General features: G+C 47.3%; 1 protein-coding gene across 3 annotated transcripts in view; it reads left to right on the plus strand.

The window, feature by feature from the left end:
- The window catches only part of DPY19L4 (dpy-19 like 4), a 617,659-nt gene that overhangs the window by 301,790 nt on the left and 288,709 nt on the right, over positions 1-27,160 (plus strand). For all 3 annotated transcript variants that reach the window (XR_015309916.1, XR_015309917.1, XM_086966015.1), the window contains exon 13: positions 6,129-6,248. Coding sequence is in view for 1 of the 3 variants with exons in the window: in XM_086966015.1 (XP_086822141.1) it covers positions 6,129-6,248 (120 nt within the window). In the remaining 2 variants the exon portion in view is untranslated. The remainder of the gene's footprint in view (positions 1-6,128; positions 6,249-27,160) is intronic.

The raw sequence follows: 27,160 nt of genomic DNA on the forward strand, positions 1-27,160 counted from the left end.
GCACTGTAGTCCGGGGGAGGAGCCACCTATCTCGTGATACTTCGAAGACTCTTCCAGGACAACAATGTGCAATCATCCGGACCCAACACTAGGCGGCGATCTATGCACAGATATGAATGTCAGCAGCCCTACATGCCAAGAACAGATGCATACTGGTAAGTAGCATATTCCTTATCTAAATTGGAATCAAGTTTCAACTTGAGTATGTGTCTCATTTATTGACCCTGTGTGAGCAACAAATGCTTAACACTACCCTCTGACAAGCCTACACCTCTCTCCCACACTACCACAAAGGAGAGCATTTGGGATTATTAATTTAAGCCCTGTAAGCCAATAAGGGTTGTCTGAACTTTCCTCATAGTGTACCTCATTTTAGAACACTACATAAAAAGCCAGCTTTCTACAGTCTCCACCAGAAGAGGTGTTACCAAAGGCTAGTAACTTTTTCACATGAAACATGACATACTTTCAAGTCTTGGTGGGCTCAGCACCAAGACAATGTAATGTAATGATGTCTTGTAAAGCGCATGAATCACCCCACATGGGGTATCTCCGTGCTGTAGACCACTGGGGAACCCGCCCTGGCTTTCCCTGGGAGATGGTCCCTACTGGGTATCTCCAAGGTGAAACCAGGCATCCCCGGCGTATGTGGGGGCCGTTGTGGAGATGAGGCAAGCTAATGCCCAGAGTTGCCGAGTGTGATCCCTGGTCAGAGTAGACACCGAGGTGAGAATTATCGAGTCTGCTGACCCTGGTACACGACCCTGCCGCTTCGGGAATTGAACCCTGGTCCCGGGCCGTCCTCTGCTTCCGGGTCTGCCGCCTCTAACCAGTGAGCCACACCACACCAAGACAATCTGTCCGATTCCATCCAGGTGCCAAAGAAGATCTGCAGTGGTACCTACTTGACCTAAATTTGACCGCATGCAGACCCCTTTTCCTACCCTACCCAGAATTAACAGTTGTGGCAGATACATTGTTTGTGACTTTGGTAGGTCACCTCGGAGAGGTAGAGAACAGAGGACGTTGGTTTCTGGCAGAAGCTTACATCCACATCAAATTATTGGAGTTGCGACCAATATGCTTGGCACTGAAAACGTCACTCCCGAACATCATAGGAGCACAGGCACACATGCTAACAGACAACACAATCGCCATATGGTATTGCAACAGACAAGGGTGGAGGGGTGTGATGTTGTGGGCTCTGTATCTGGAAACTCTAATTCTCAGTAAGTGGCTGAATAATTAGGGCTTCTCCCTGATGGTGCCACATCAGGCAGGATCTTTTAAGGTCGGGGTGGACGAACTCAGCTGGCGTACCACAAATAGCAGGTAACCTCAGAGAAGGCACAGAGCGTCTTCCTCCAATGTGGAGATCCGTGACTCAATCTACTCCCCACCACAGAGAACATGCGAAATCCAAGCTTTTGTGCGTTGATCTCGGTACTCCTGTATTCCTTTCTCCTCCTCCCTTTACTGCCCAGAGTGCTGAAAAAGATAGAAATACTGGGCCTAAATCATCCTAATGGCTCTGGCCTGGTCAAGAATAGTGCGGTACCTGGAACTTCTGCCCATGAGCATTTGTCCACCGAAATGCCTGTCTCTTTAGGAAACTTCCTTTCACAGCAACATGCGTTGGTCCTTCACCTGAGCCTGCACAACCTACACCTCCATACGTGGAGATCAAGCAGCGATAGTTGATGGCATCGGTCTTCCTCTCTAAGTGGTTGGTGTAATCTTGGCAGCCAGGCATCTATCACTAAATTGATTTTATGCAGGGCACGGCCAGACTTTAGTTGTCTGGTGCTCTTCCCAAGACATGCAAAGTTTATAAACCCTGAGAGCACAGTTATCTGATGTTCTCCTATTCTGTTTGTCATTGGCCGAGCAAGGCATTGCTGTGTTCATATTATCCCGCCAACTCCATTTCACATGCCACAGTGGGACCTTAGTTTGCTACTCACCTACTTGATGTGTACTACCTTCAAACTGAGTAACAATTGCTCTCTTTGTCTTCTTGCCATCAAGACAGCATTCCTCATCGCCCTGACATCGGCAGAGAGAGAGAGTGAATTCCAGGCATTATCTGTGGTTCCCCCATATACATCTTTCTTACTGGCCAAATTAACCCTCGGGACAAAAACAACATTTATGCCCAAGGAAGTCACTTTTTCCTACATTGTGCAATCCATCTCCTTTCTAGCTGTCTGTGTACCACCTCACCCCTCCAAGGAGAAAGAATGACTTCATTGCCTGGACCCTGAACGGGCACTTGGCTCCTATGGGGACCGAATCGGAGATTACCGTCAGGATAGCCACCTTTTCATTAACGTTTCTGAGGTTAAGAAGACCATGTCAATGTGTATTGTACCATACATCAAAATCTGCTATGGGTTCACCAAGAAGCAGCCATCAGAAGGATTGCACGCTAGTTCTACCTGAGCAAAGGCTCCTACCACCTCACTGGCATGCTGTGTGCCAGTCATGGGCATTTTCCAGACTCATACATGGGCGGCCTTACACATGTTCACAAAGCAGTACTGCTTGGATTGCCAGGTCCAGTGGGATGGGCACTTCTCCCGACCTGTCCTGCAGGATTTCCTGGTCTGAGACATTCCACACACCAACCACCTCGGAGGTAATGCTTTGGTATCTATTCGCAGGGTGAGAAATCTGCAGTTAAAACTCTCTGTAAGAAGAACAAGTTACTTACCTTAGGTAATGTATTTTCTAATAAGGACTCCCATCTAATTGACAAGTGTGTTAGAATATACTCTAAATGTGCACATTAAATGATCATACAGTCAAGCAACTTTAAACGTTTAGCAGGATTTTCATGTGCACGATGGTGCGAGCTCTGCCCAGCTCTTGTATACTATTTTGATGAATAGCTGATCCCCGATGGTGTACCAGCCCCAAAGTACACAACTTTATAGGCCTCAGGCTTCCAATATGAACAATATTCAAGAATAATTAAACTACTCTTTGAAAGACTGAAAAGCATCAATTTAATTTCAAATACTTTATTGAAGAAAAAGGGATTCAAACCAAATGCTGCTCCACACTTGTAGAATCGAAATCAGACAGTACGACAATACAGCAATCTTCTTGTTCAAACAGTCCGATCTAAGACCCAATGCATTTCAGGAAAACCCTTCATCACGAGTAACTACAAAGTAAATATGGAGCATAAAGGTCTGATTAGGATAGTACATAGCGGAATGGAGGGAAAATTAGAATACGACATCGAATCACATTCAACACGCAGGTGTGGTTAATGTTTCTCCATACTTTAAAATATTTCTTCATTACCCACATGTGGTGGCTCTTCACTCGACTGCATGTCACGCAAATCCAGCCTGTAGTGAGAGAGGTTTGTCAGTGAAATATTACAACTGAGAAGCCAATAGAAACAAATACAGCATGAATCACCAAGTGCCTATTACATGCCTAGGATGTGTGCCTGATGTCTGAGATAAGATCCTCGTGGACTAAAGTGACACTTATGGTACAACATACTTTGTGATCAACCGCACAATAAGTGATGACCACTAAATGCCGTCTTACGCACAAATATGATGAGACAGGATCTCAACAAAGGTAGTTACTAGATGATCACGCAGTGTTCATGAATTGCTCAATGCAATTGCTTCACAGTTCCTTTATGATAGACGTATTCCTGGAGAACGATACTCAACCCCTACACAACGAGTTAACAAGAAGTTTGTTCAAAACAGTTTTGTGGAAACCGAAACAAGTGAGAAAAACAGGAAAGCAATATACCTTTTAAGGCTTGTGTATTATCCCAGCCGAGTCCAGAGGCATGCCCTATTTGCTGGTGCGATATGCAGCCGGTTTATCTCAAACGCTTAATGTTAGTAAATATGCATTAAATCCGAAGAAGAAAAAAAAGTGATACGTAATCCAAACAGACTGGTAGTGAAACGTGCAGTGACAGGTGAAGAATTTTACCTTGCAAAGCGTGACGATGTCCTCTCCAATAAATGCCGCCATAAACACACTTCGAAAACAGAACCAATACCGCCGATGCCTTGTAAACATGGCGCGGCGGTATTAGGTGCCATGTGAACCGGACGTTGGTACGAGTGCAAAATGAATGTAAAAGACTGACTATCGGCGGTGTCCAAAGTGCAATCGATGATAAAGAGAACATTGTAGAAAATGAAGTACACAATTTGGGTGTATTCCTTTTTTCTCAGGCAATCCGACTTAACCCAAACTTTTACATATCACTTCTTGTGAACCTATTTATATATATCATAGTTTCTTAATCAAGTGACATTACATTCCATTGATATCACAATAACACATCTCTTATGTGACAAGTCAACACTGGTAACCATGTCGTTAATAGAATGGTAAAGTATTATATCACGATAAAATAGTGACACTAAGATGACCATGATTGACTCCGTGCTTGTGGGTGTCCAACAATAATCAGATGCATGATTCATTTCTTGAAACCAACTTTATTGTATAATATCGCATAATATCAAGTGTCAAAGATTATAATACAGCTTGAAACATAATTTTCTATTCCAGTTACCAAGAATTCAATTTTCCTTGGTAAGAAACCTAAGAGTATCAGATACGCTCTTTTCTCATTCATAAAGTGTTGAACTTCACACACTGATAAATCTTATCAGAAATAAGTGGCAACGATTCAATGCAATGCAAATTAAAAATTTAGACAAGTGGTTAGGGAAAGGTTCTAAAGCAAATTAACAAACCTTACTAAATAAATGGAAAGAATCTGTAGAATGAGGAAGGAGGGATAAATGCATCCTATAAAAATTGCTCTTCAGACTCTTTTAATCGGATCTACTGTTTATGATTCTGCTACTCTTACTCACTTCATCTGTACAGTTAAAGCCAGCTTCACAGGCATTTTGCACATTCTTCGCCACAGTCTTTTCAACTCTTCTGTCACCCAAGGATGGCACCTTAACCACTCGGTTCAGATTCCCTTTTCTATTGTCCTTACTTTTCTTAAATTCTTAACTTTCTCAAAGTCTCCAACACAGATATCGGTAGGCATCAAACCTAATCTTTCAGTTTCGAAGCATCTCTTGTTGTCTCTTCTTAGCATTTTCTTTCACTGTACTAACACAGGTTATCTTTCATTAACTCATGTCGACACTCATCTAAGAATTGGCCATCTTGTTTTTAAATAATTCAAGCAGGACCATTCCAGTGGTCTTTCTGTCTATATCAATAACATTACACTCTAGAAATCTGCACACTGGCAGAATCTAATTTCTAAGGGCTTTGCGTCCAATGGCGCGTATAGAGATCACAAAGAAACTGATGTCTGTGCCCAGTGGTGGCAGTTATGTAGGAGCCCCTCCATCATTTCTGGGCTGGGATTGATCTGATATTGAGTCGCTTGACTCCACCCACTGAAGCGTGAGGGAATTGCTGAGAAAATATTCCGGATCCATTCTGGCGCCTAGGGGGTATTCACAAAGTGAGGAATCTGCAGTTAGAGTATCCATCAGAAAGAGCATTGCCGAAGGTATGTCATTTTTTTATTAAGATTCAGGAGAACTTCAGCCTCTATGTGCACCACAGCCAACTCATCCTTCAACTGTCCCTTTACAGCCTGAATCATAGCATTCTATTCCTGACTGAATTCCATCACCCTTGCTAAGATTGTTAACAATACAACATTGGTGCATTCCAGCTTAGCATTGTGGTCTCTAGCGGGTATCCCATGACAATCAAGAAAATCTCTACTATCCTCATACTAGTGAGTAAAATAATTCAGCCTGTTATGATTTATTAAACATTGCATTACAAAAATGGATTGTGTCTCAGTCCCAGAAAAACTAGATTGCTGGAGTTGTAAAGGCATAAAAACAGATTTGGGCATAATTCCTTGTGATGCCTTAAGATACCTTGCTTCTGGTATTTAGTCCATTGCAGATGCTTGCCGAAAGCTTTTGTCAGCGGGTTTGTTGAATCCCAGTCCGCTTAGTAGCTAGCCTTTATTTAGTAAATATTATTTGTGGTATGACAGCATAATGTTTGTTCTCATTCAGGCAATTTGGTTGTATGATTAAAGATTGTTTGCATGATCTGATGATTTACTTTTCTGCTTATTGCAGTGGCATGCCGTTTAAAGATAAACACTGCATCCTGGATGGACGAATTGGAGAAAGGCCTGAAATTGTCTATCATATATTTCATTCTATCCTGTTTGGTTCTTTTGCAGTGATGTTTGATTGGTAAGTTGTTGTGTGCGTGTATTTATTTATATTTATTCATTAAGGTTATACGTTTTTTAGATCCATTGTTTCAGGTGCATTAAGAAAACAAATACAAATGTGAAAACATACATTGTAGGTCAGAGCTGTTGTCCCTGACAAATGTGAAATATATTTCCAACCATACATTATGAACCATTCCATGTGTACCAATGTGGTGATGGGACAGTACAAGTCAGTGTTCAAGTTCCTTGTAGTGTGTAATTACGCCAATTACCACCATGTTTCAAAGACTAAGATTGTAATTTTATGTTAATAGAAGTATTTATTCAGTGCAGTTGTGGGCACAGTGCTTGGAAGACAGCTGAATGCTTTACATAATAAATAGGTTATGTCTGGTAAATGTAGTCAAAGTGCGTTCGAGAACACTTACATAACTCAACATCTACATTAATACATTGAAAGTTTTGGTGAGGGCTGCTAAGTGAGGGAGTACTTGCATAGGAATGAATTTCCAAAACCAGTACAGCAGTTATTTAATGCACAACGTTTTACCTTTGTGCCTTTTGTGCAATGTTTGTGTACCCCTAATCCTATTATCCTTCAAACCGTAGCTATTGTGGTTGTCAGAGACGCTCTTGGTATGTCCTGATAATGATCAAAGAAATCTAAGTTCATAGATTTGGGACAGAGGTTCCCCTTTGTGAACATTCTTGCCACTCGTGTTGGCTGTAACTGTTGAACAATTACTTCAGAGTAAGACTGAAGTTTGCAGGATGATGGCTGAGTGCTATCCACTGTGCTACTCTCTCTCATTATTTTTCTTCTACTATTAGGACTCTAGGAGGAGAGCCAAATCATAAGTTCATGTGAATAGGAAAGCTTTGATTAAGCCTCATTAGCTGACCATTCAGAAGTGCTAAGCAGTGGGTTTGCATAATTAGCCAAGATCTTGTATGAACTTGGACTGGTATGGATTCAATCTTTTGAAAGCAGTCTGAGAATACTGTCCTCTGCCTCCTAGATAGGGCTTACTTTGAAGGTGCTGCAGAAGCTTTCCTGGCCTTCTTTGCAGCTGTCCTTACCCTGAATTGAAGTGCTCCGCAGGCTCTAGTAGACCCAAAGTTATCTTTAGTACCTTAAAGAGTGTTCTGTCACTCCCCACATGACTGAAGGTTTGCTGCTGACAAAGCAGCTGTATTGATTGTGGATGCTCGTAAACATTCACCTTACCTAAGATGGAAGAATCTTACCTGAGAAATTGGCCGCTGAATGTACACTTCAGGCAAGTGGTGACTCTTTCTGGTTAGCATACTCTTTTCGGCTCGGCCCTCCTGTTTTCTATGCTCTGGCTACGGTTGGCTGTCAAGATAACTATATCCAGAGACTTGCAGTCTTTTGCAAGCCCTGCATGCCCTTGGGTTTGCATCCCTCTTGTCCATCCTGACACTCTGAGATCGGTGTACATCTCTGGTGTCTGTAACCACACAACAGACCTCAGACTCTACCCTGTGCCTTTACAGATAGCCGGTATATTGTGACTTGAATTGCTGCTCTATGTTTGTGCCATTTAGATGGTCACAAGTCTAAATTGTTACCAAACTAACCATTTTGACGGGAGATTGTGATCTTCCTTGATTCCCACACTACCCTAGTTACACATATGTACATTATTTCACTGGGGATTGAAATTTACCTAGACTGGTCCAACATCCTCCCATTGGATTAGGCCCGAGCAGCCTATCCATGTGTAGCAATGTAGTAAGGGAGGCTTAAAATGCTACTTTTGCTGAAAATCTTGGTTCATAGTGCTGGTTGTCTTAGGAGTGGAGCTGTACTTTTTTTTCAGAAAGGAGGAGGCTTCTAAAATGGAGTCCTTAGGGATATTCCAGTCACAAACTATATGTAGACTGTCCTATTTTTAGTGTTAATTTTTTGTGGATTTCAGTGGTGATTTCTCAGTGTTTTCCAAACCTTTTGAAACCAGTGCTTATCAGTATCTTTCCAACTGCCTAACCCCCAAAATAGACAAAAACTATGTTTTTCTAGTATTTACAAAACATGGCGCTTTTTTACATTGTTTGTTATAAAGCACATACTTTTTTTTAAACTTTATTTTCCATTTTCCTATTACAAAAGAAACACATATATATGTTCGTACATCATTTTGTGATCATTAATTGTCTCAATATTCCAAAATAACGTCCTTTTTTGTACATTATTAGCGCCACACAGTGACCAAGGAGCATTTGCGACATTCACCATACATCATGCAAGGGTCCCCTTAATGTAACTTCCACCTCATTTATAATAACCAGACCCCCAGGATATAGCGGCACGGATTCGCAAATTTAGCGGCACAAATATGGAAATTTTGCGGCATTTTTGCTGCAGTTTATTTTACTCCTAATCATTCATTTTCAGCATTGTCTATGGAAACTGTTTTACCAGAGTATTCCACTTTGAATAGGAAACCTGGATTATGGAACAGAGGAAGCAGCTCACAGGTGAAGACTGTTCTCCCTTGAAAATCTAATTCTCCATTTGCTTTAGTATAGGTTGGTAGCAGTTATCACACTTTTTGACACATTTTGGGACCGGTGAAATGAGTAGGTACGGTGGCACTCCTAATATATTTAATGGGATTAATCGGGGTCTCTGCGATAGGTCAGAGGCGCTGGCGATAGCCCACAGGTCTGCACCACACAGAGTTGCTCTTTGCCCTTCTTTTTTTTTTTTTACAGAGTTTTATATAGCGCAAACTTGACCCCAAGGCGCTTTACACAGCACCAGTTGCATTACATGAGGACACATTTGTTTTGGTTAGGCACGGGGAGATTAAGTGATTTGCCCAGAATCACAAGATGTTCAGCATCATTGCCGAGACTCAAACCCAGTTCCCCAGATTGATCCCCATAATTGCAAGGCAATGCCAACTTCCTGCCCCTGTCAGCAGATTTACATACACCAACATCACACCATTCTGATGTAATAAATAAATCATAATGCTTTTGCAAACAAAATACACGTTTTGCCAATACAAAGCATGATTTTTTTACTGGTAACAGAAGCCACATTTACAAGTAGTTTCAACTTAAATTTGAAAATGGCTTTGTGAAAAAAGTGCTTTTTTCCAGGAATTGTAGATAAAGTGATTATGATGAAGTGACGAGAAGTCAGATTTACCCAGACATGTGGAAGGAACACTACAGACAACTAGGTTTTGACTATCTTCTGCATTATGCTGATCAGAAAAGGCTCTCTCCTCCTACACAAGAGGAGCCTTAAGCTGGAAAGTTGAGCTAAATAGTGCTGTCTTCCTGTACCACAAGTGACAACCCAGCCACTACAACACATCACAGCCTGGTAATAGTTGCTTGGGTAACAGGCCTCCTTGTGCTTTATATGCCTTCAGCAGATGACCTGATTGAGGGGAGAAGAGTTTAATGGGGAGTTGTTGACTTCACAGGCACTTTTGAAAAAATTGCATCATTTTTACAAAAGTGCCGATTTCGCAGCAAATTGCGAAATCCTGGAGGGCCTGAATAACAGAAATCGACATTTAACACAGCGAGATTCACTTGATTTATAGAAGCAACAATCCTGTCAGATGTGTATGTTAGATCACCCTACCCCCTCAGGAGTTATACCATGCTCTAGTTGGGTTGCAGAGTCCTGTCGAAGACCCTCCACATATGACTTTTATGGTCCCCAGATATCTTTGGGGCGAGATGTACTGGGCATCATGCTGTCATAGAGCTCACTGTTTATATTGCACTATGCGAGACTGCGGGTTTTCTTGGGGAAGGTAAGCGTATATCCTAATAGTGCGACATCATGGTTAGGGGAATATGCAACCTTTGGCCCAGCATGAGTTGAACCTGTTCCCGGTAATTTTGCAGGTTAGGACATGTCCAGGAAAGGTGGGCGAAGTCTGCGTGCGGAGCGGAGCATTTGTAACTAGTTTTGTGGCCTGGCCGGATCTATTTTATGCGAAAGAACTGGGGTGAAATAAATACAACACAAAAATTTTAAATGTATCAGTTTGTGTCTGCTGTTCAGGGAGATGTCATGTGTAACCGAACAGCACTACACCCATTGTTCATCAGTAATTGTAGTTCCCAGGACCTTCTCCCATGCTTTACGTATTTTACCGTCCTGTACTGGTTTCAATAAGGTAAATGCCTTGTAAAGTTTGGAGAACAGGTGCGAACTGCCTTCGTTGTCTATTACCAGCGTTCGAGGAGGAAATGAGGCTGGCTCAAGTGGGAACGTCGGGAAAGTGGCTCGTAGTGCGGAGTGGATGCGGCCCAAAACGAATCTATCCATGATGCTGCTAGGATGAAAGCGTGTATCTTCTGTGGGGGGAAAAATGTGGCTGTCTGGGTAAAGGTCACCTAATCTTACCAGTGCAAACTGCGTCATGGTACGCTGTACCAGTCTTTCACCAGTTATGGGGATTAAACGCTGGTTTACGTCTGGGAGGGCAGACTAATATAGTCTCTCTGTACCTGTGACCCGGCATAGTTTATTCCATGCCCAGCATGTTGTTGAGAAGGTTTGGATGTCAAGTGGGTCTCTGGGGAATCCCATGGGTAGGAGTGTCGAAAGGCGCTCCGGCAGCACAAGGTCAGCCTTCGGTTTCAGATAGGGTATCCGGGCATCAGGGTGATACTAGGCGTGGGCATAGCTGCATTGTGCCACTAGATAATAAAGCTTGAAGTCTGGAATATTATAACCCCCTCTTACCTATGGCAATGTAAGGACCTCCCAGCGAACTCGTGCTTGCCCACCGCCCCATACCAAGCGACGCAGGAGAGAGTTAAGTGTACTAAAAAAGTGATTTGGGAGCGGGATCGGTACGGTATTGAAAAAATATAGAAACTTGGGGAGGACTATCCTCTTTATTATGGCAACACAGCCAGCCAATGACAAGGGGAGTTTCAGCCACTTCTCTATTTGAGTGGTTAACTTATCTACTGCTCGTACTTAGTTGGGGCTCAGTATTTGGGCTGAGTCCAGGTGAATGTGAATACCTAAATATTAAACTGAATCAGTGCACCATTCTAGAGGGAACTCTAGGTCCCAGGGCTTCGTACTGTTCGTCTATGGAAATATGACTGACTTGTGCCAGTTAATGCCCAACCCATAAAAACAGCCAAATCTAATAATTTCTCTAATCAATTCATGTAAATTATCTTTGGGGTGTCTAACATAAAGTATGGTGTTATCCGCGTATAGCGATACCAGCAGAGGGCCAGTGTTAAATTGCAGTCCTCTATGTAAATGTCCTTCTTGGAAGTGCCTTATGAGGGGGTCCATGGCCAATATAGACAGTAGAGGGCAGCCTTGTCTAGTACCACAATTAAGCTGAAAAGGGGTGGAGAGTGTACCATTTAATCACAGTCTGGCAGTCGGTTTAGTGTACAATAGGGTTGTCATGGCGATGAAGCCCATGGGCATGTCCATGCGGCACATGATGGAGAGACAAAAAGGGCCACTCTAACGAGTCAAAGGCTTTTTCCGTGTCTTAATAGAATGGCAGCTGCGGGTGTGTCTGGGTTAACCCCTTCCCTGCTGCGCACATTCCCCTGCTGTGCTGGGGGGCGGGGGGTGCGCACAGCGCCCCCATGCTCATGACGAGCTCGTCATGCAGTACAGTGCTCCTGTGCTCATGACGAGCTGAGCTCGTCATGGCCACACCTGTTTCTTTAGAACGCTCAACACAGCAGGGGAATTAGCCCAGCGTGCGAGCGTTCTAAAGGCCATGACGAGCTCAGCTCTTCAAGAGCACAGGAGCACTGTAGCTCATGACGAGCTGAGCTCGTCATGAGCATGCAAGGGGTTAATCCTATGAATGATGGAGAACAATGTACGAAGATTGAGTGAGGTGGAGCGGTGGGGCACAAAACTGGATTGAGCCGGGGAGATTATGTATTCCATTAGTTGGGACAATCTGTTAGAGATGACTTTTGCCAATATTTTATAATCCAAGTTTAGGAGGGACAGTGGGCGATAGGAGCCACATTGTAATGGGTCTTTGCCGGGTTTGGGAAGAGGAATTATGACTGCTTCACGCAAGGTGGGGGGTAGGGCCTGTTTTTCTAACGCTTCAGAATTGACTTCAATAAGTTTAGGGGCCAATATGTCTTCAAACGTTTTGTAGAACACCCCCGTGAATACATCTAGCCCAGGCGCTGAGGAGCCCCAAATGGTGTCTATGGAGAGAATCACGTCCGCGACTGAGATGGGTTCAGCTAGGAAGTCCTGCATGTATTTTTCCAGATATACTAGTGCCGTTTCATCCAGGTAGCTCTGCTACGCCTCGTCATCATCACCTAGGGTAGATGAGTATAACTTGGAGAAAAATTCTAGGAAGCTACTCTGAATTTCTTTAGTGGAGATGTGAGTTTGTGTGTCAGATATCTTCAGCTCGGTAATGTAGGTTTTGTGATAGGGTGATCTCAGTAACTGGGCCAAGACACTCCCGGGTCGTTCACCCTCTCCGTAGCGTCTAGCTGTCTGATATTTCCCTAAGAATAGTATTTCCCTATCTGCTGTGTCTCTATATTCCTCCAGTAGAGCCAATCGTCTATTCTCATATGTGGATGTTGCCTGATGTGTGGATGTCCCGTCTAATGCCTGTAGGTCTCGCTCAAGCTGTGCCAGTGTATTGCACAGGTCTTTTAACACTCCGGTGTGTTTGGCGATACATGTGCCTCTAAGAACCGTCTCAAATCCCTCCCATAATACAGCCCATGAGTCTACCGAGTCAGTGTTTATTGCAAAATAGTCTTCAATTGCCTCATGTATTTCAGCTCTGAAGACTTCATCCTGCAGGGCACGGTTAGGGAACCGCCATTGTCGCTTGAACCCCTCCGGCGAGGGATCAGTAAAAGCAATTTAACTGGGGAGTGATCCGAATAGGTCCTGGGGAGCGTCTCGATCAAAGAGCACCAGCCAAAAACATCTGGCAGGAGAAGCCAAAAATAAATCCTTGTCCATGTGTTGTGTTGGCCTGAATAGTGTGTGTATTCTGTAGTGGTGGGATTGCGCTTCCGCCAAACATCTAGATGGGTGTACCGGCTACATAGCACCGGAATCGTGTGCTACCGAAGTACTATCCACAGTAGGGCCGGGGAGTAGGTTGAAATCTCCGCCCATGAGCAAAGTCTGTGGATCCAGCTTACCTAGTGGCATCGATACAGTGTGAAAAAATCTGGATCATCCGTGTTAAGGGCGTATATGCATACTAGTTTGACATTCCTACTAAAGTTAGACCCCGACACTGCCAGATATCTTCCCTTTCAGTCTTGGATGGTGGAATTATGGCTGATTGGGACCCTGTTGTTTATGAAAATGGCTGTCCCCCTTGCGTAATTGCTGTAGTTTGCTTAATATCTGTGTGGGCCCCAGCTAGCCCTGAAATGTGCCATGTCTGACTTGGGGAGATGTGTCTCGTGCAAAAAAGCGATGTCCACCTTCTGCCTCAATAAATAGTGGACGACCTGCCCACGCTTTTGGGTATTATTCAAACCTCTTACATTCCAAAAATTAGGGTGAGGGGCGACGGATCCTCCACATTACCAAACTTGGCCATCTGGTCGACGCAACACTTCTAATAGAACGGACAATCCACCATGATCAGCAGTGTACGATCTAGAATGATTCAGATGTATGACCGATAATTGGCTTATGAAAAACATTACCCACCCACTACCCCCCACCCAGCCATGCCCCATCCGGGATAGGGCCACATCCTAAATAAGGGTGAACATTAAGTACCAAAGAGTTTTACGTTGAATTGACGTATAAAAAACAATACCCCGAAGTGAACAAAACCACACACAAAGGATACACCATGGGCGGCAGCAACGCCCCGGCATGTCTCCAGCTTATTGCAATATCAATGTAAAGTTACAAGCGTGTTCCAGCGAAACACTGGACTATAATGCCTGAGAGTCAGAGGGTCTTGTTCATCCCGAGCCCACACTGGAAAATAGTTCTGCACTTGTATCTGAGCCACTGTGCAGAGGAGAAGAACTGGACCCCATTCTGACCACGGGGTTATTCTTCTGTTTGTAGATGCGACAGAATTCCTGCGGCCCCGTCTGGTTCCCGCAGATGCGGGCCCTGCCGTCCACATCCACCTTCAACCTAGCCGTAAACAGCATACCATAGCACAGTCCCAAGTTTCGCCGAGCGGCCTTGATGCCATTGAATTTTCGCCTTGCCTCTTGGACCATCGTGGTGAAATCTGGATAAAAAGACAGTTTGGAGCCCTGCCAGTCCACATCTCCTTTTACCCTTGCCAGCCGAAGAATAGTGTCTGTCTCTGAAGTTCATGACACACAGTACAATCTGCCTGGGAGGGAGACCGGGGTTAGGACGAGGGTCCAGCCATCTGTGCGCTCTCTTTATAACAAAGCCCGGAGTGAAGGCCTTTCGTCCAAATAAGTCCTGCAACAGAGTCTCAACAAATGAATCCATGCGGCCGATAGAAGTCGATTCGGGAGCTCCAAGAATACGTACGTTATTTCTGTGACTGCATGCTTCCAAGACCTCATTTTTAACAGCGACCTCCTTCAGAATGCGCTCCATACGATCTAGCCGTTTGACGGATGGTGCAGTCCCGTCTTCGATGTCGGAAATGCGTGCCTCTGCCACATCCAGTCTCCTGTCATGAACTTGAACGTTAGCGCGTCGGCTGGCAAGGGATTGATCAAGGGAATTGAAGCGACTATCTAGTGCTCTAAAACTGGCCAGCACCTCCTGAAGCAGGGACTGAGTCGGGTCCAGTGGTCCGCCACCTGGTCCAAGGCCTTGTGCCGCCTCCGCCATGTTTGAACTGTGAGGTAGGCTAGTGTCGGTGACCTTCTCGAAGGGAAGCTTTCTCTGCCTAGGGTCTTTGTGGCCCATGCCACGTAGCCCGAATTGTATTCAATCAGCCAAACCTCAGCGAAAATTTTCAGGGTGGATGGACAATGCACCAACGCCCGCAGTGTTTCTAACGGCCGCTGCACACAAGACGGCGCTGGGTCAGACTGTGTAGGTGTACCGTGCTGGGTGAGAATGGGAAGGCGTACCTCTCCTGCTTACACACTGAGAGGCGAAATGAATGTTGTCTGCCCACTGTAGGAATTAAGGCTCATTTGGTGATATGTTGGCCTCAATCTGTAGATGGGGAGGCGGTGTTTTGTTCGGATAGCATGGGCGACTAATGCAAACTTGCCGCTCATTGTCTAACCGTGAGCCAAAACTGGGGGGGGGGGGCGTGCTGTGATGCCCAGTGAGCAGTGCTTGATCTGTCTCCAGATGGAGATACCACCGTGCGGGAGAGTGCAGCACTGTCCCGGGGCATCTACTTATTGGTGAAGAACCAGGCATGGAGTCAGGGTGAAGTAGTCCACGATAGCTGTAAGTTGTCTCTGGAGATGCTGTGCGCTGCTTGGAAAGGATCAGCGCGTCTCCCATCGATTGCGTGCTGGCCGATAAGACATCAAAGTCGGCGACCGCATTGGTGCGTGCCCCTCCCCCTGCAGGCTTCGATTCAATATTTGCTGCGCAGGCAGCGGTAACGTGCTGAGGCCGTAGGCGCGCAATGCAGGGGGGCGGCGGCGGCGGCGACTCTCACCGGGTTCAGCGTCGGTCCTTCGTCAGGGTGGAAACGGCTCTGCACGTTCCGAGGAGGTGGGCCCGCAATGTAGGCCAACAATCCACCTTTTCGGGCACTACAGGGCACTGGGCGATCTCGTTATGGCATCGAAGGATAGTGAAGCGCCGGAACACGCCATTCAGCTGGATGGCCAGACAGAGCTTCAGAGCCGTGCAGCCATCTTAGTCGCCGGCTTGGCCACGCCCCTAAAGCAACTACTTAATTTAAAGGAGAAGTAATGCATGGTGTATAGTATCTTCCCATTAATAGTGTGGACACTGGATTATGTTAGACCGTTTTGGGCATAGAAAGTCTGTGTTTTGCACTCTCACTGACATCTCATTACCCCCTCTCGCATCCTATTGCCCCCTACTCCCCCTCTGTCAGGACTCTGTCTGGTTTACAAGACTTTTAATGGATTAAAAAAATTAGAGTGCTGTATTCAAAATGACATGATGAATGCTGGCCCTTTCATCATGTCTTTGTGTGGTGGTCATACCTGCCAACAGCATAGTAACTTATGAAATCTCTAAAAATTCTAATTATACCAGATTAATTGATAGCCCTGTTCAGAACCCCGGCTCGAATGGGTTACTATGGGGCCAACTGTGAGAGTTGAGGCATTTTATTCTTGATGTCCTGGGGCCGACCTACTATGGATCCTAATCAACTGGGCCAAGTGCCCCTTCTGTACTTGACTCGCAGGATAGCATGGTCCGAGCAGTCCAAGACTCCCTTGGGCGTAGGTGAATGCAGGATAGTGCACACAGGCTCACACACAAAATAGCAATAAATCATTGTCCAGCCACATACTCCCTTTACTCTAAAAAAAAAAAGTATTTTTTTCTACCGCTGACCACACAAGTGAAAAATTCGACATCCACAGTCCTCCCCTGAGTTGGGGCTCTAGTGTTTCTTTGGCGGTTCCCTGTTCCACTCACTCCTAATGTTATTGATCGTGGTTATTCCCCATTCACTATTGGTAACATCCAGGGTACGCCCTCCTAGTAGTTAAAGTCTCAAAAGGTTTTGAGTGTGCCCCATCCACAGGTGCTCTCAGCGGCTGCAGCTAGGTTTAGGTGAGTCGGCCACATGCGTCCCAGCACTCAGCAGGTTCAGTGTCTCTCACTTGCAGTCGTGTGCCTGATGTGACTAGAGGCCCTCTGTGGCTCCTTCTGCAGGGTAGGTGTCTGTTCGACTGCCCGATGGTGGTGGTTATGACGATTCTGTGTTGGTTCCCTCGCCTGGGTGATGGTGCGCAGGTGCTCCCACATGGCTTCCTCTGTTCTCCGGTCGGTGGGTAGAACAAGTTGCAGTCTTTGCGGCTCCTGGAGACGCTTCTGACATATGGGGTCACCGCAATTCACTGTCTGTGGGCTCCGGCCCGATCAGTGTGGTGAAATTCTCCAAGGTGGCCACTCCTGGCATACAGGGTCACCGGCTTCATTGTGACACAGGTCTAGAACCCTTACCACACAGCAGTCTTTCCAATGACAGTCCCTCCTGGCATACAGGGTTGCAACCTCGCTACTATGCACAGGCTCTGGCCAGATTGGCACAGCACAACTCACTCCTAAATTCATGGTGGTCCTATCCTGGCAAACTGGGTCACTGACTTGGTCCTGAACACGAGCAACAACCCGATTAGTGCAGCAACCATTCCCTCACACCTATCGCAGGGAGTCCATTCAACATTGCTCCTCACTGAATCTCTCTCCCTCCACTGCTTTCCTCTTCCTCACAGGGCACACTGGTCTTGGCAAGTAGGCTGGCGCTGGTGCTCCAGGGAAGGTCTTCCTGTATTCCCTGGGTGATGTCCCCTCACCCAAAAAGAAGACTAGCAGATGTTGGCACCCAGTTCTGGTCACAAGCAGAAGTCTTGAGGAACCTCCCCTCCTTACACAGTCTGTCTGGCTGATTGGCAGATGACAATTTTTGGAGTCTCAAAATCCATTTCTTATAGTCACTTTCTAGACACCAAATGTGATTTAGGGTCTGAGTCTTTGACGTTTTATGTTGGGTTCTGCCTCTTTTGAAGTGTCCACTCCTCTGCTCCCTCTTGAAAATCATTCTGTCACATCAGGAGTGTCTCCAAAGCTGAACGTCCCACAACATAGGCAATGGTAGTGACTAGAGTTCAAACCTGTATGTCAGCCACAGTGATATGCGCATCAAAAGATTAGCCCAGGCCCCCCAGGCTACTTTTTAGGATTGTCTTATCAGCCTCATTTCCTTCCTGTTATGTAACCCTGGGCGCTGAACTCCTCTGCACTCAAAGAGTTTTCCATACTCCGCGTTACGCTCTGCTCGCGGAGTTCTGAAAAAACTCACTCAAGTTCACCTCCTCTCCATACTTCACCATGCTGGCTTGTATCTCCCAAAATGGAACCCAGGTCCCTCCATGTATTGCACCTTTACAGGCTCACAAACACCCAGTAAATGTATACAGGCTCACAAACACCCAGTGAATGTATACATCATACACATACTGCGCAGTTCTCACTCAGTCGTGGCATGTATTGTACCACTCCTAGGCACACATGCATCCCGCATATGAATTTAACATACACGCTCTGTACTGTTTATGTACTGTACCACTTATAGGCACATATACATCCAGCACATGCATATAATATGCACACTCTGCAGCCTTCATGTATTGTACCACTCATAGGAACACATTCAGTGAGTATATGCATTCACCATGCATGCAGTACTGCATTATCCCTGTATTACACCCTTCCCAGGCACACATACACCTTGAGCAGATACACAACTTCTGTGGAGCTCAGTACTTCACACCAAACTGATGTTGGCCAAGGGTGAGTTAAGCACATAGCAACAGAACTTTTAGAAAAGTGGGCCTGTAAGCCCCACTCCAGTAACACAGGTTAAAAAGACCCAGTTCACTCCTACTGCTCACTACACAGCATACTGCCACCACTGTGCTCCTGCTACTTAACTCCTGGTGAGGCGGTACAAAATTCCAGGTGAAGGCAGTAGCCTTCTATCATTATGAGGTTAGCACTTTGGTCGCTCCTTCTGATCCAACAAGACTGCAGTCAGTGAGACGGGCCTATGTTATGGCACACGCATGAACCGTGTTTGCCTATGACACAACAAAACTAAGGACGCGGACATCAGAACAGATGGGCACTCAGAGCAGGGGTGCATGTTCATTAACATGCAGAGGACTTTTCCGTCCCAGCACTGTGCATTCAAAGGCACCTGAAACTTGATGCTTTAAGCATGCTCACTACTGTTTTTCTGCACTCTTTGCCTGACTAAATTAAGGTGGTGCTACTGTTGTGTGAGCATTCATAGCTCCCAAGTGTTCTCATGACAGATGTCTCACTTTAAGTCAGTCCTGACCTTTTAACCCTCCCTGGCGACCGCCTCGTTCCCCGACGACTGGAAACACGCCGAGGTCAACCCCCTCCTGAAGAAACCCTCAGCGGACCCCACCGACCTCAAAAACTACAGACCCATCTCCCTGCTCCCTTTCCCAGCGAAAGTCATCGAGAAAGCCATCAACAGCCAACTCGTCACATTCATTGAAGAACACAACATCCTCGACTCCTCCCAATCCGGCTTCAGAAAAAACCACAGTACGGAAACCGCCCTCCTCGCCGCAACAGACGGCATCCGCACCCTACTGGACAAAGGAGAAACAGTAGCCCTCATCCTCCTAGACCTATCAGCGGCGTTCGACACAGTCTCCCACCGCACCCTAATATGCACACTCTACGACGCAGGAATCCAGGACAAGGCCCTCGACTGGATCTGCTCCTTCCTCTCCGGCAGTACGCAACGGGTCAGACTCCCCCCTTTCCTCTCAGACCTCACACCTACCACCTGCGGAGTCCCCCAGGGCTCCTCCCTCAGCCCGACGCTCTTCAACGTCTACATGACTCCACTTGCCCCCATCGTCAGAACCTACGGACTCAACATCGTGTCATACGCAGACGAGACCCACCTCATCCTCTCCCTATCCAATGAGCCCAACACCGCCAGACGCAACTTTCGAGAAGGCATGGAAGCCGTCGCCAAATGGATGAAAAAGAGCTGCCTACAACTAAACACCAACAAAACAGAAGTACTCATCATGGGCCCAAACCCCTATGCCTGGAGCGGCACCTGGTGGCCCACCGCCCTCGGAAACCCGCCAACCCCCACAGACCACGCACACAACCTGGGAATCATCCTGGACTCCGACCTGAAAATGGACCGCCAGATCAACTCTGTCTCATCTTCCTGCTTCCACACCCTCCGCCTCCTTCGTAAGACCTTCAAATGGATCCCCCTCGAACACCGAAAGACAGTCACTCACGCCCTGGTCACCAGCAGACTCGACTACGGCAACGCACTCTACGCCGGAATAAACAAAAACCTCACCCGCAAGCTACAGAACATCCAGAACGCCGCCACTAGACTGGTCCTCAACCTGCCAAAACACTGCCACATCTCCCAGCACCTGCGCACACTCCACTGGCTCCCCGTCGAGGCGAGAATCACCTTTAAGATGCTCACCCACGCACACAAGGCCCTCCACGGCACTGGACCAGCATACCTGAACAGCCGGCTCAAATTCCACGCACCCCAAAGGACCCTACGATCAGCCCAGCTCTCCTACGCCGAGGTCCCCCGCACCAGAAAGACCAGATCGGGAGGCCGCTCCTTCTCCTTCCTCGCGGCCAAAGCATGGAACGCCCTTCCGCTCCACCTCAGACAGACAACATAGCTCCCCATCTTCACAAGAAACCTCAAAACCTGGCTCTTCGACAGACCCCCTCCTTGATGGAATGGAACCTGCACCCCCCCCCCCCCCCCCCCCTCCCCCTAGCGCCTTGAGACCCTTACGGGTGAGTAGTTGCGCTTTAACAAACTCCTGATTGATTGATTGATTAACAGACATCAAATTGCATTTTGTTACTTGAAATTTAGTGATTTAGATTGCAACTATGGGTCTTAGAATGCAGTTGTGTCAAAATCCACGATTAGCTGAAGGTATCACTCATAACAAGGGGACACCTTGCAGCTACAAATGTTGTTGAATGTGGAATGCCATGTGTCATGTTTTCACCACTATTTCATGTGCATGGTTACAGCACTCTTTTTACAGGTACCTGTCATTTCACCTGGCATTGATTGTTTACAATCTGGGGTGTTTGGCAATTGACCTACCATCAATACTATGTTACAAGGAAGGTACGAAGTTCCTCTGGTTGAATAGGATCATGGAGTCATGAGCATGAACCGGTAGTGGGGTCACTGAGGAATCACTAATGTGTGCAAGAAGGAGAGGGAATTCTCCTTGTTGGAACTAAGGCTCTTACACACCCAGCAAGCTAGGTGTCATGCTTCTTCATTTGAGCCTGCCCCTCGTCAGGTCAGCGCTGCAATGCCTGACAGGCACCCGGAACCGGGGCTCTTTATCAGGGATCTTTTGTTCCTGCTGGTGAGTGCAGTGGGGGTGAGAGGCCAAGTATGTGAGTAGGGGGGGGGAATGTGAGTTAAAATGGGTCAGTTAGTCCTATCCAAAGTAATATAAAGGTAAACTGCCTAATTAAAAATGTGTGGAGAGAGTCCAAACCTAGTCGTAAGGTGCCTAGTGGTAAGGGCTCTACTCTCAAATGATCAACATGTTTCGTGTCTCATAAGTCCAGAATGATCAGGACACTTCTTCAGGATCAAAGTTATGCTATCTCACTATAAGGTAAGTGTGAAACTACATACCCTGTCTTGTCATAGTAGAACTGTATGTGGGGCAACAAAAAGTAAAGGATTGCTGTTAAAAACGCACATTAATGAAATACATCATTAGCCATAGGACCGTTACTATCCGGCATATCAGTATTCGTGGAAAACATTGTGTTAGGTGCTCAATTACACAGCATCATAGTGAGTGAAAAGTGTTACACAAGGTATCCTACATAATATGCAACCTACTTTAATAGTGTCACCCATTCTTAAGGTAAAGTCACTATATTATTAAAACAATAGACATGGTAATCAGGACATAACAGGACTCACCTAAACTGTCCGCAAAATATGCTTGCTACAGTAGCCAGAGGTAAAAGGACACCGATTGGGTCCTAATCTGGGGAGAGAAAGGAGAGGGGAGCAGATATACACTCCGATTAAATTTGTCACCAAATGTAAGCCATAGGTAGCAGCTTGGGTAAAAATTCGGCAGTTGATGTGCAACAAGATGAGGTCATCCAAATGGTAGTCTCCCAACAACCGGAATAGCAGTACACTGCAGTAGGTCACTGGAAAAGTCAAGGCGCCGACCCCAGGGTACACCGCCGAAGCACCTCCAGCAAAGTCAGAGAGTGTCGTGGAGTGCACCAACCTCGGAGCAGCACGGCGTGACTGGAACGTTAGCCCAATAAGACACGTGTGCAATCTCAGCGCGTGAACCATAAAAGTGGAAAAGAGCCCAGAGCTTCTGCAACTCACCTCTGAAATGAATAAACCGGCAGAACTCACTAGCGCGAAGTACAAGTTCATCTGTCTCCCCTACCTTCTACTGCTGATATGGGTATTTCACAGAGCCTACTGGCGCCCATTATCTTCATCAAACTCTTTATTTACTGGACTCCGTTCCTTACACCACAAACAAACCCACTACAAAATGGCCGCCACAGTGGCATCAGGTTCCAACACTTTGATAGTGGCCTTTTTCGCTTTCACGGTGTCTGCTCACACACGTGACAGACCACACCACTGGCTCATTACTACTTCTATGCCTGCCACTGACTTAACCTCTACCATCCCGGTGTCGGCGGCAGGGTAGGTGAGACAGATGAACGCGTACTTCGCGCTGGTGAGTTCTGCCGGTTTATTTATTTCGGAGGTGAGTTGCAGAAGCTCTGGGCTCTTTTCCAATTTTATGGTGCACCCGCTGAGATTGCACTCGTGTCTGACAGGGTATGTAGTTTCACACTTACCTTATAGTGTAGATAGTATAACTTTGATCCTGAAGAAGTGTCCCGATCATTCTTGACTTCTGAGTAGAGCCCTTACCACTAAACACCGTATGACCAGGTTTGGCGCCTCACCGCAATCAATCAATCAATCATCGCATTTATATAGCGCGCTACTCACCCAGAGGGTCTCAAGGCGCTGGGGGAGGGGGGTCCGCTACCGCTCGAACAGCCAGGTCTTGGGTTGCTTCCTGAAGGCGAGGTGGTCCTGGGTCAGGCGAAGGTGGGTCGGGAGGGAGTTCCATGTTTTGGCGGCGAGGTAGGAGAAGGACCGTCCCCCTGTGGTGGCTCTTCGGATGCGGGGGACGGCGGCGAGGGCGTGGCTGGTCGATCGAAGCTGGCGTTTGGGAGCGTAGAATTTGAGGCGGCTGTTGAGGTATCCTGGGCCTTGGTTGTGTAGGGCTTTGTGTGCGTGGGTGAGGAGACGGAAGGTGATTCTCTTGTTGACCGGGAGCCAGTGCAGGTCTCTCAGGTGTCCGGAGATGTGGCTGCGACGGGGGATGTCCAGGATGAGTCGTGCTGAGGCGTTCTGGATCCGCTGGAGTCTCTTCTGGAGTTTGGTGGCGGTTCCAGCATAGAGGGAGTTGCCGTAGTCCAGATGGCTGGTGACGAGGGCCTGGGTGACCGTCTTCCTGGTCTCGGTGGGGATCCACCGGAAGATCTTACGTAGCATGCGCAGGATGTTGAAGCACGACGAGGAGACGGCGTTGACTTGTCTGGTCATGGAGAGGGAGGAGTCCAGGATGAAGCCCAGGTTGTGTGCGTGGTCTGTTGGTTTGGGTGCGCTGCCTAGGGCGGGGGGCCACCAGGAGTCGTCCCAAGCGGCGGGTGAGGATCCCAGGATGAGGACTTCCGTCTTGTCCGAGTTCAGTTTCAGGCGGCTGTTCTTCATCCATTCGGCTACCTCTTTCATCCCTTCGTGAAGGTTGGCTCTGGCGGTGGCGGGGTCGTTGGTGAGGGAGAGGATCAGCTGGGTGTCGTCGGCGTAGGAGATGATGTTGAGGTTGTGCTGGCGTGCGATGTCTGCGAGGGGGCTCATGTAGACGTTGAAGAGGGTTGGACTGAGCGAGGAGCCTTGAGGGACGCCGCAGATGACTTCGGTGGCTTCAGATCTGAACGGAGGGAGACGGACTCTCTGTGTCCTTCCGGCGAGGAAGGAGATGATCCACTCCAGTGCCTTCTCCTGGACTCCGACGTTGCTGAGGCGTTGTACTAGGGTACGGTGGCAGACAGTGTCGAAGGCCGCGGAGAGGTCGAGGAGGATGAGGGCCGCTGTTTCTCCGTTGTCGAGCAGCGCTCGGATGTCATCGGTGGCTGCGATCAGGGCGGTCTCGGTGCTGTGGTTGGCCCGGAAGCCAGACTGCGAGGGGTCGAGGGATTCGTTCGTCTCGAGGAAGGCGGCCAGCTGCTTGTTGACGGTCTTCTCGATGACTTTTGCAGGGAACGGGAGCAGCGAGATGGGGCGGTAGTTCTTGAGGTCGGTCGGGTCGGCCGATGGCTTCTTGAGTAGGGCTCTGAGTTTTTAGATAAGCAGTTTACCTTTGTAATAAAGTTTGGAGAGGACTAACTGACCTATTTTAACTCGCATTCCCCCCTACTACACATACTTGGCCTCTCACCCCCACTGCACCCACCGGCAGGAACAAAAGATCCCTGATAAAGAGCACCAGTTCCGGGTGCCCATCCGGTATTGCAGCGCCGACGTGACGAGGGGCAGGCTCAAATGATGAAGCATGACACCTAGCTTGCTGGGTGTGTGAGAGCCCTAGTTCCAACAAGGAGAATTCCCTCTCCTTCTTGCACACATTAGTGGTTCCTCAGTGACCCCACTACCGGTTCATGCTCATGACTCCTTGATCCCATTCAACCAGAGGAACTTCGTACCTTCCTTGTAACATAGCCTTTGGGGCTTGTACGCTGGACCTCGATAAACTAGCCCCAAGTCCCTCTTCTTGTTCAACACTACTATCAATACTGCCTTGTTAGAAAAGGGGCCGATGTATCAAAGGATTTTATGTATTCTGTGCTGTGTGTAAATGTGACAGTTTATATTGGCTAAGATTCGTATGGGTCAGTCTTTTCACCAATCATGAAAGAGTTAAACACTGGCAAAAGATTGAATATGATTTTAACATTACCAAGATTTTCTACAATTTTTTTTTAAACCGTTTTTATTGCAGGAAAAGATGCAATTCACATATGTACAATGTTACTACCCCGTGGGCGTCGCCTCGCCCGACTTTCTCCAATGGTAAGACATGATATACACAGCCATTTAGCCCACATCCCGAGGGTCGGGCGGCGTCCGTCAACGGGTCAACCTGCTTACCAACGTACACATATGATTGCTGTTTCATTCGGAGTATTCGAACCTGCTTTTAACATTTTCGCCCCGCTCCCTTCTAATCATCCCCCCCCCCCAATCCCTCTCCGTCTGTCCAACTACCCACCAACCCCAACTGAAACTTAACCCCCCCACCCCGAGTGCTCGACCCTGCGCCTAAGCTCTGCCTCAAAGTTCTTGTGTGTGTGCAACCAGGAGTGATAGTGTTGTGTTGGGAATGTGCAACTGGTTAGCGATTGTGTACTACTACACTCGACTCAGAAAGGCTGACTTCCTCTTCTAACGTGCTGTCCCTGAGCGCCTGCACTAGCATTTCCCTTTCCATGGACGCTTCCAGCGCTTTATCATCTGATCTGTGGCGGGTCAATTGATACCTAAGCGTGCTCTCGCTCGCGGCCCATTTAAGCATTTCGTTAGTCCACCTTCGCAGCGTAGGGCCTCGTTTCGACTTCCAATTCCGCGTTAATTCCCTCTTAGCTAAGATGAGACCCATATCCACAAACTTGCTAGAAATTCTGTTCTTGGGTGTATGCGGGAACCAGTGTAATAAACCCACAGCCTTGGAGATTTGTAGTTCCCGGTCAGTAACAGTATTCAGGGTCTCAATAACCTCCCTCCAGTAATCCCGCAAGTGTGCGCAGTCCCAGAACATATGACCCAGGTCTGCCCCCACTGTATTACACCTGGGGCACGCCGCATCCGCCACTCCGAAGTACTTTTCAATCCTCCTGGGTGTGAAATAGGCCCTATGCAGTACATAAAAGTGGATCAGCTGAAACCGGGCGTTCCTTGTGCTCTTCCTCGCCCGCCGCACTATCTGTGCCCATGTGGTATCGGGGATCTCAGTCCCCATTTCCAACTCCCAAGCCTCTTTCAGCGTAGTTGGGGGTTGCAGCGTTTCACGTGACATTCGAGAGTAGAGGCACGTTACTGCCTTGTACGTACTGGCCGCCATCATGGTGTATTGACAAGCCATGGACGTCGGGGGCTCTTGAGTTCCCTCCTCCCAGTGTGCCTGCATCGCACGTGTTATAGCTGCGTGCATTAAAAAGTCTCCTTTCGGAAGGTCAAAGCGGTCCTGCAAAGTCTAATAGGGGATCAGTTCCCCGTCCTCATATAGGTCTCCCAGTACCTGCAGTCCAGCCTCCTCCCATCTCTGTAGCCTCGACCAATCGCCCCCATGCGGGAGCGCCGTTACCATTCCGAGGGGTATCTCAGGCGCATACATGCGTCGCACCTCGGCCCGTTTCTGCGCTCTGTTCCAGCAGAGCCTGTACGTTTGCTCTTCCAGCGACAGATCCCTAAGAAACAGTTTTTGCTGTAAGGTGATGAAGGCTAGTACATGGAGTGCCCACCTCTTTCCTCCTCCGGTCCACGGTACGCTCTTGCCACCTCCTGCGTGAAGGTCTGCAGCTGCGCGGCCAGGTAGTAGAGCTCAAAGTCAGGGACCGCCATGCCTCCCTCATCCTTCGGCCAGAGCTGCGTTGTCAAAGCAATTCTGCGCCTGCCCGTCCCCCAAAGGAAGGAGATCAATAAAGATCTCAGCTGTTGGAAGACCGACCTAGGTATCCACACAGGCAGCACACGGAAGTGATAGAGAAGGCACGGCAGGGCTATCATTTTGACCAGGGATATACGTCCCCCAAGATTTTCTACAATGTATAAAATATTTAGATCAGACCTAAAACCTGCTTCTAAACCTTACACCCTTAATCCAAGTGCACAAAACTGGAGGACACAAAAGAAAGAACAGTGATATCCCTAAATAGCAAACGTCATTCAGAATAACCTGAAACCATTCTTTCTTGCTGCTACCTCACATAACAAAATTCAATTGTGTTGGTCCGTTGAGGAAGAAATAAAAATGAAATGATTGTTCATTGCTAGAGGGTGAATTTGTGTGCGACAGCAAGGCTTGTTCCTGACTCATGTATACAGGCTTTGT

This window comes from Lissotriton vulgaris, chromosome 4_1, assembly GCF_964263255.1.
Source record: "Lissotriton vulgaris chromosome 4_1, aLisVul1.2, whole genome shotgun sequence".
NCBI classification, from domain to species: Eukaryota; Metazoa; Chordata; class Amphibia; order Caudata; family Salamandridae; genus Lissotriton; species Lissotriton vulgaris.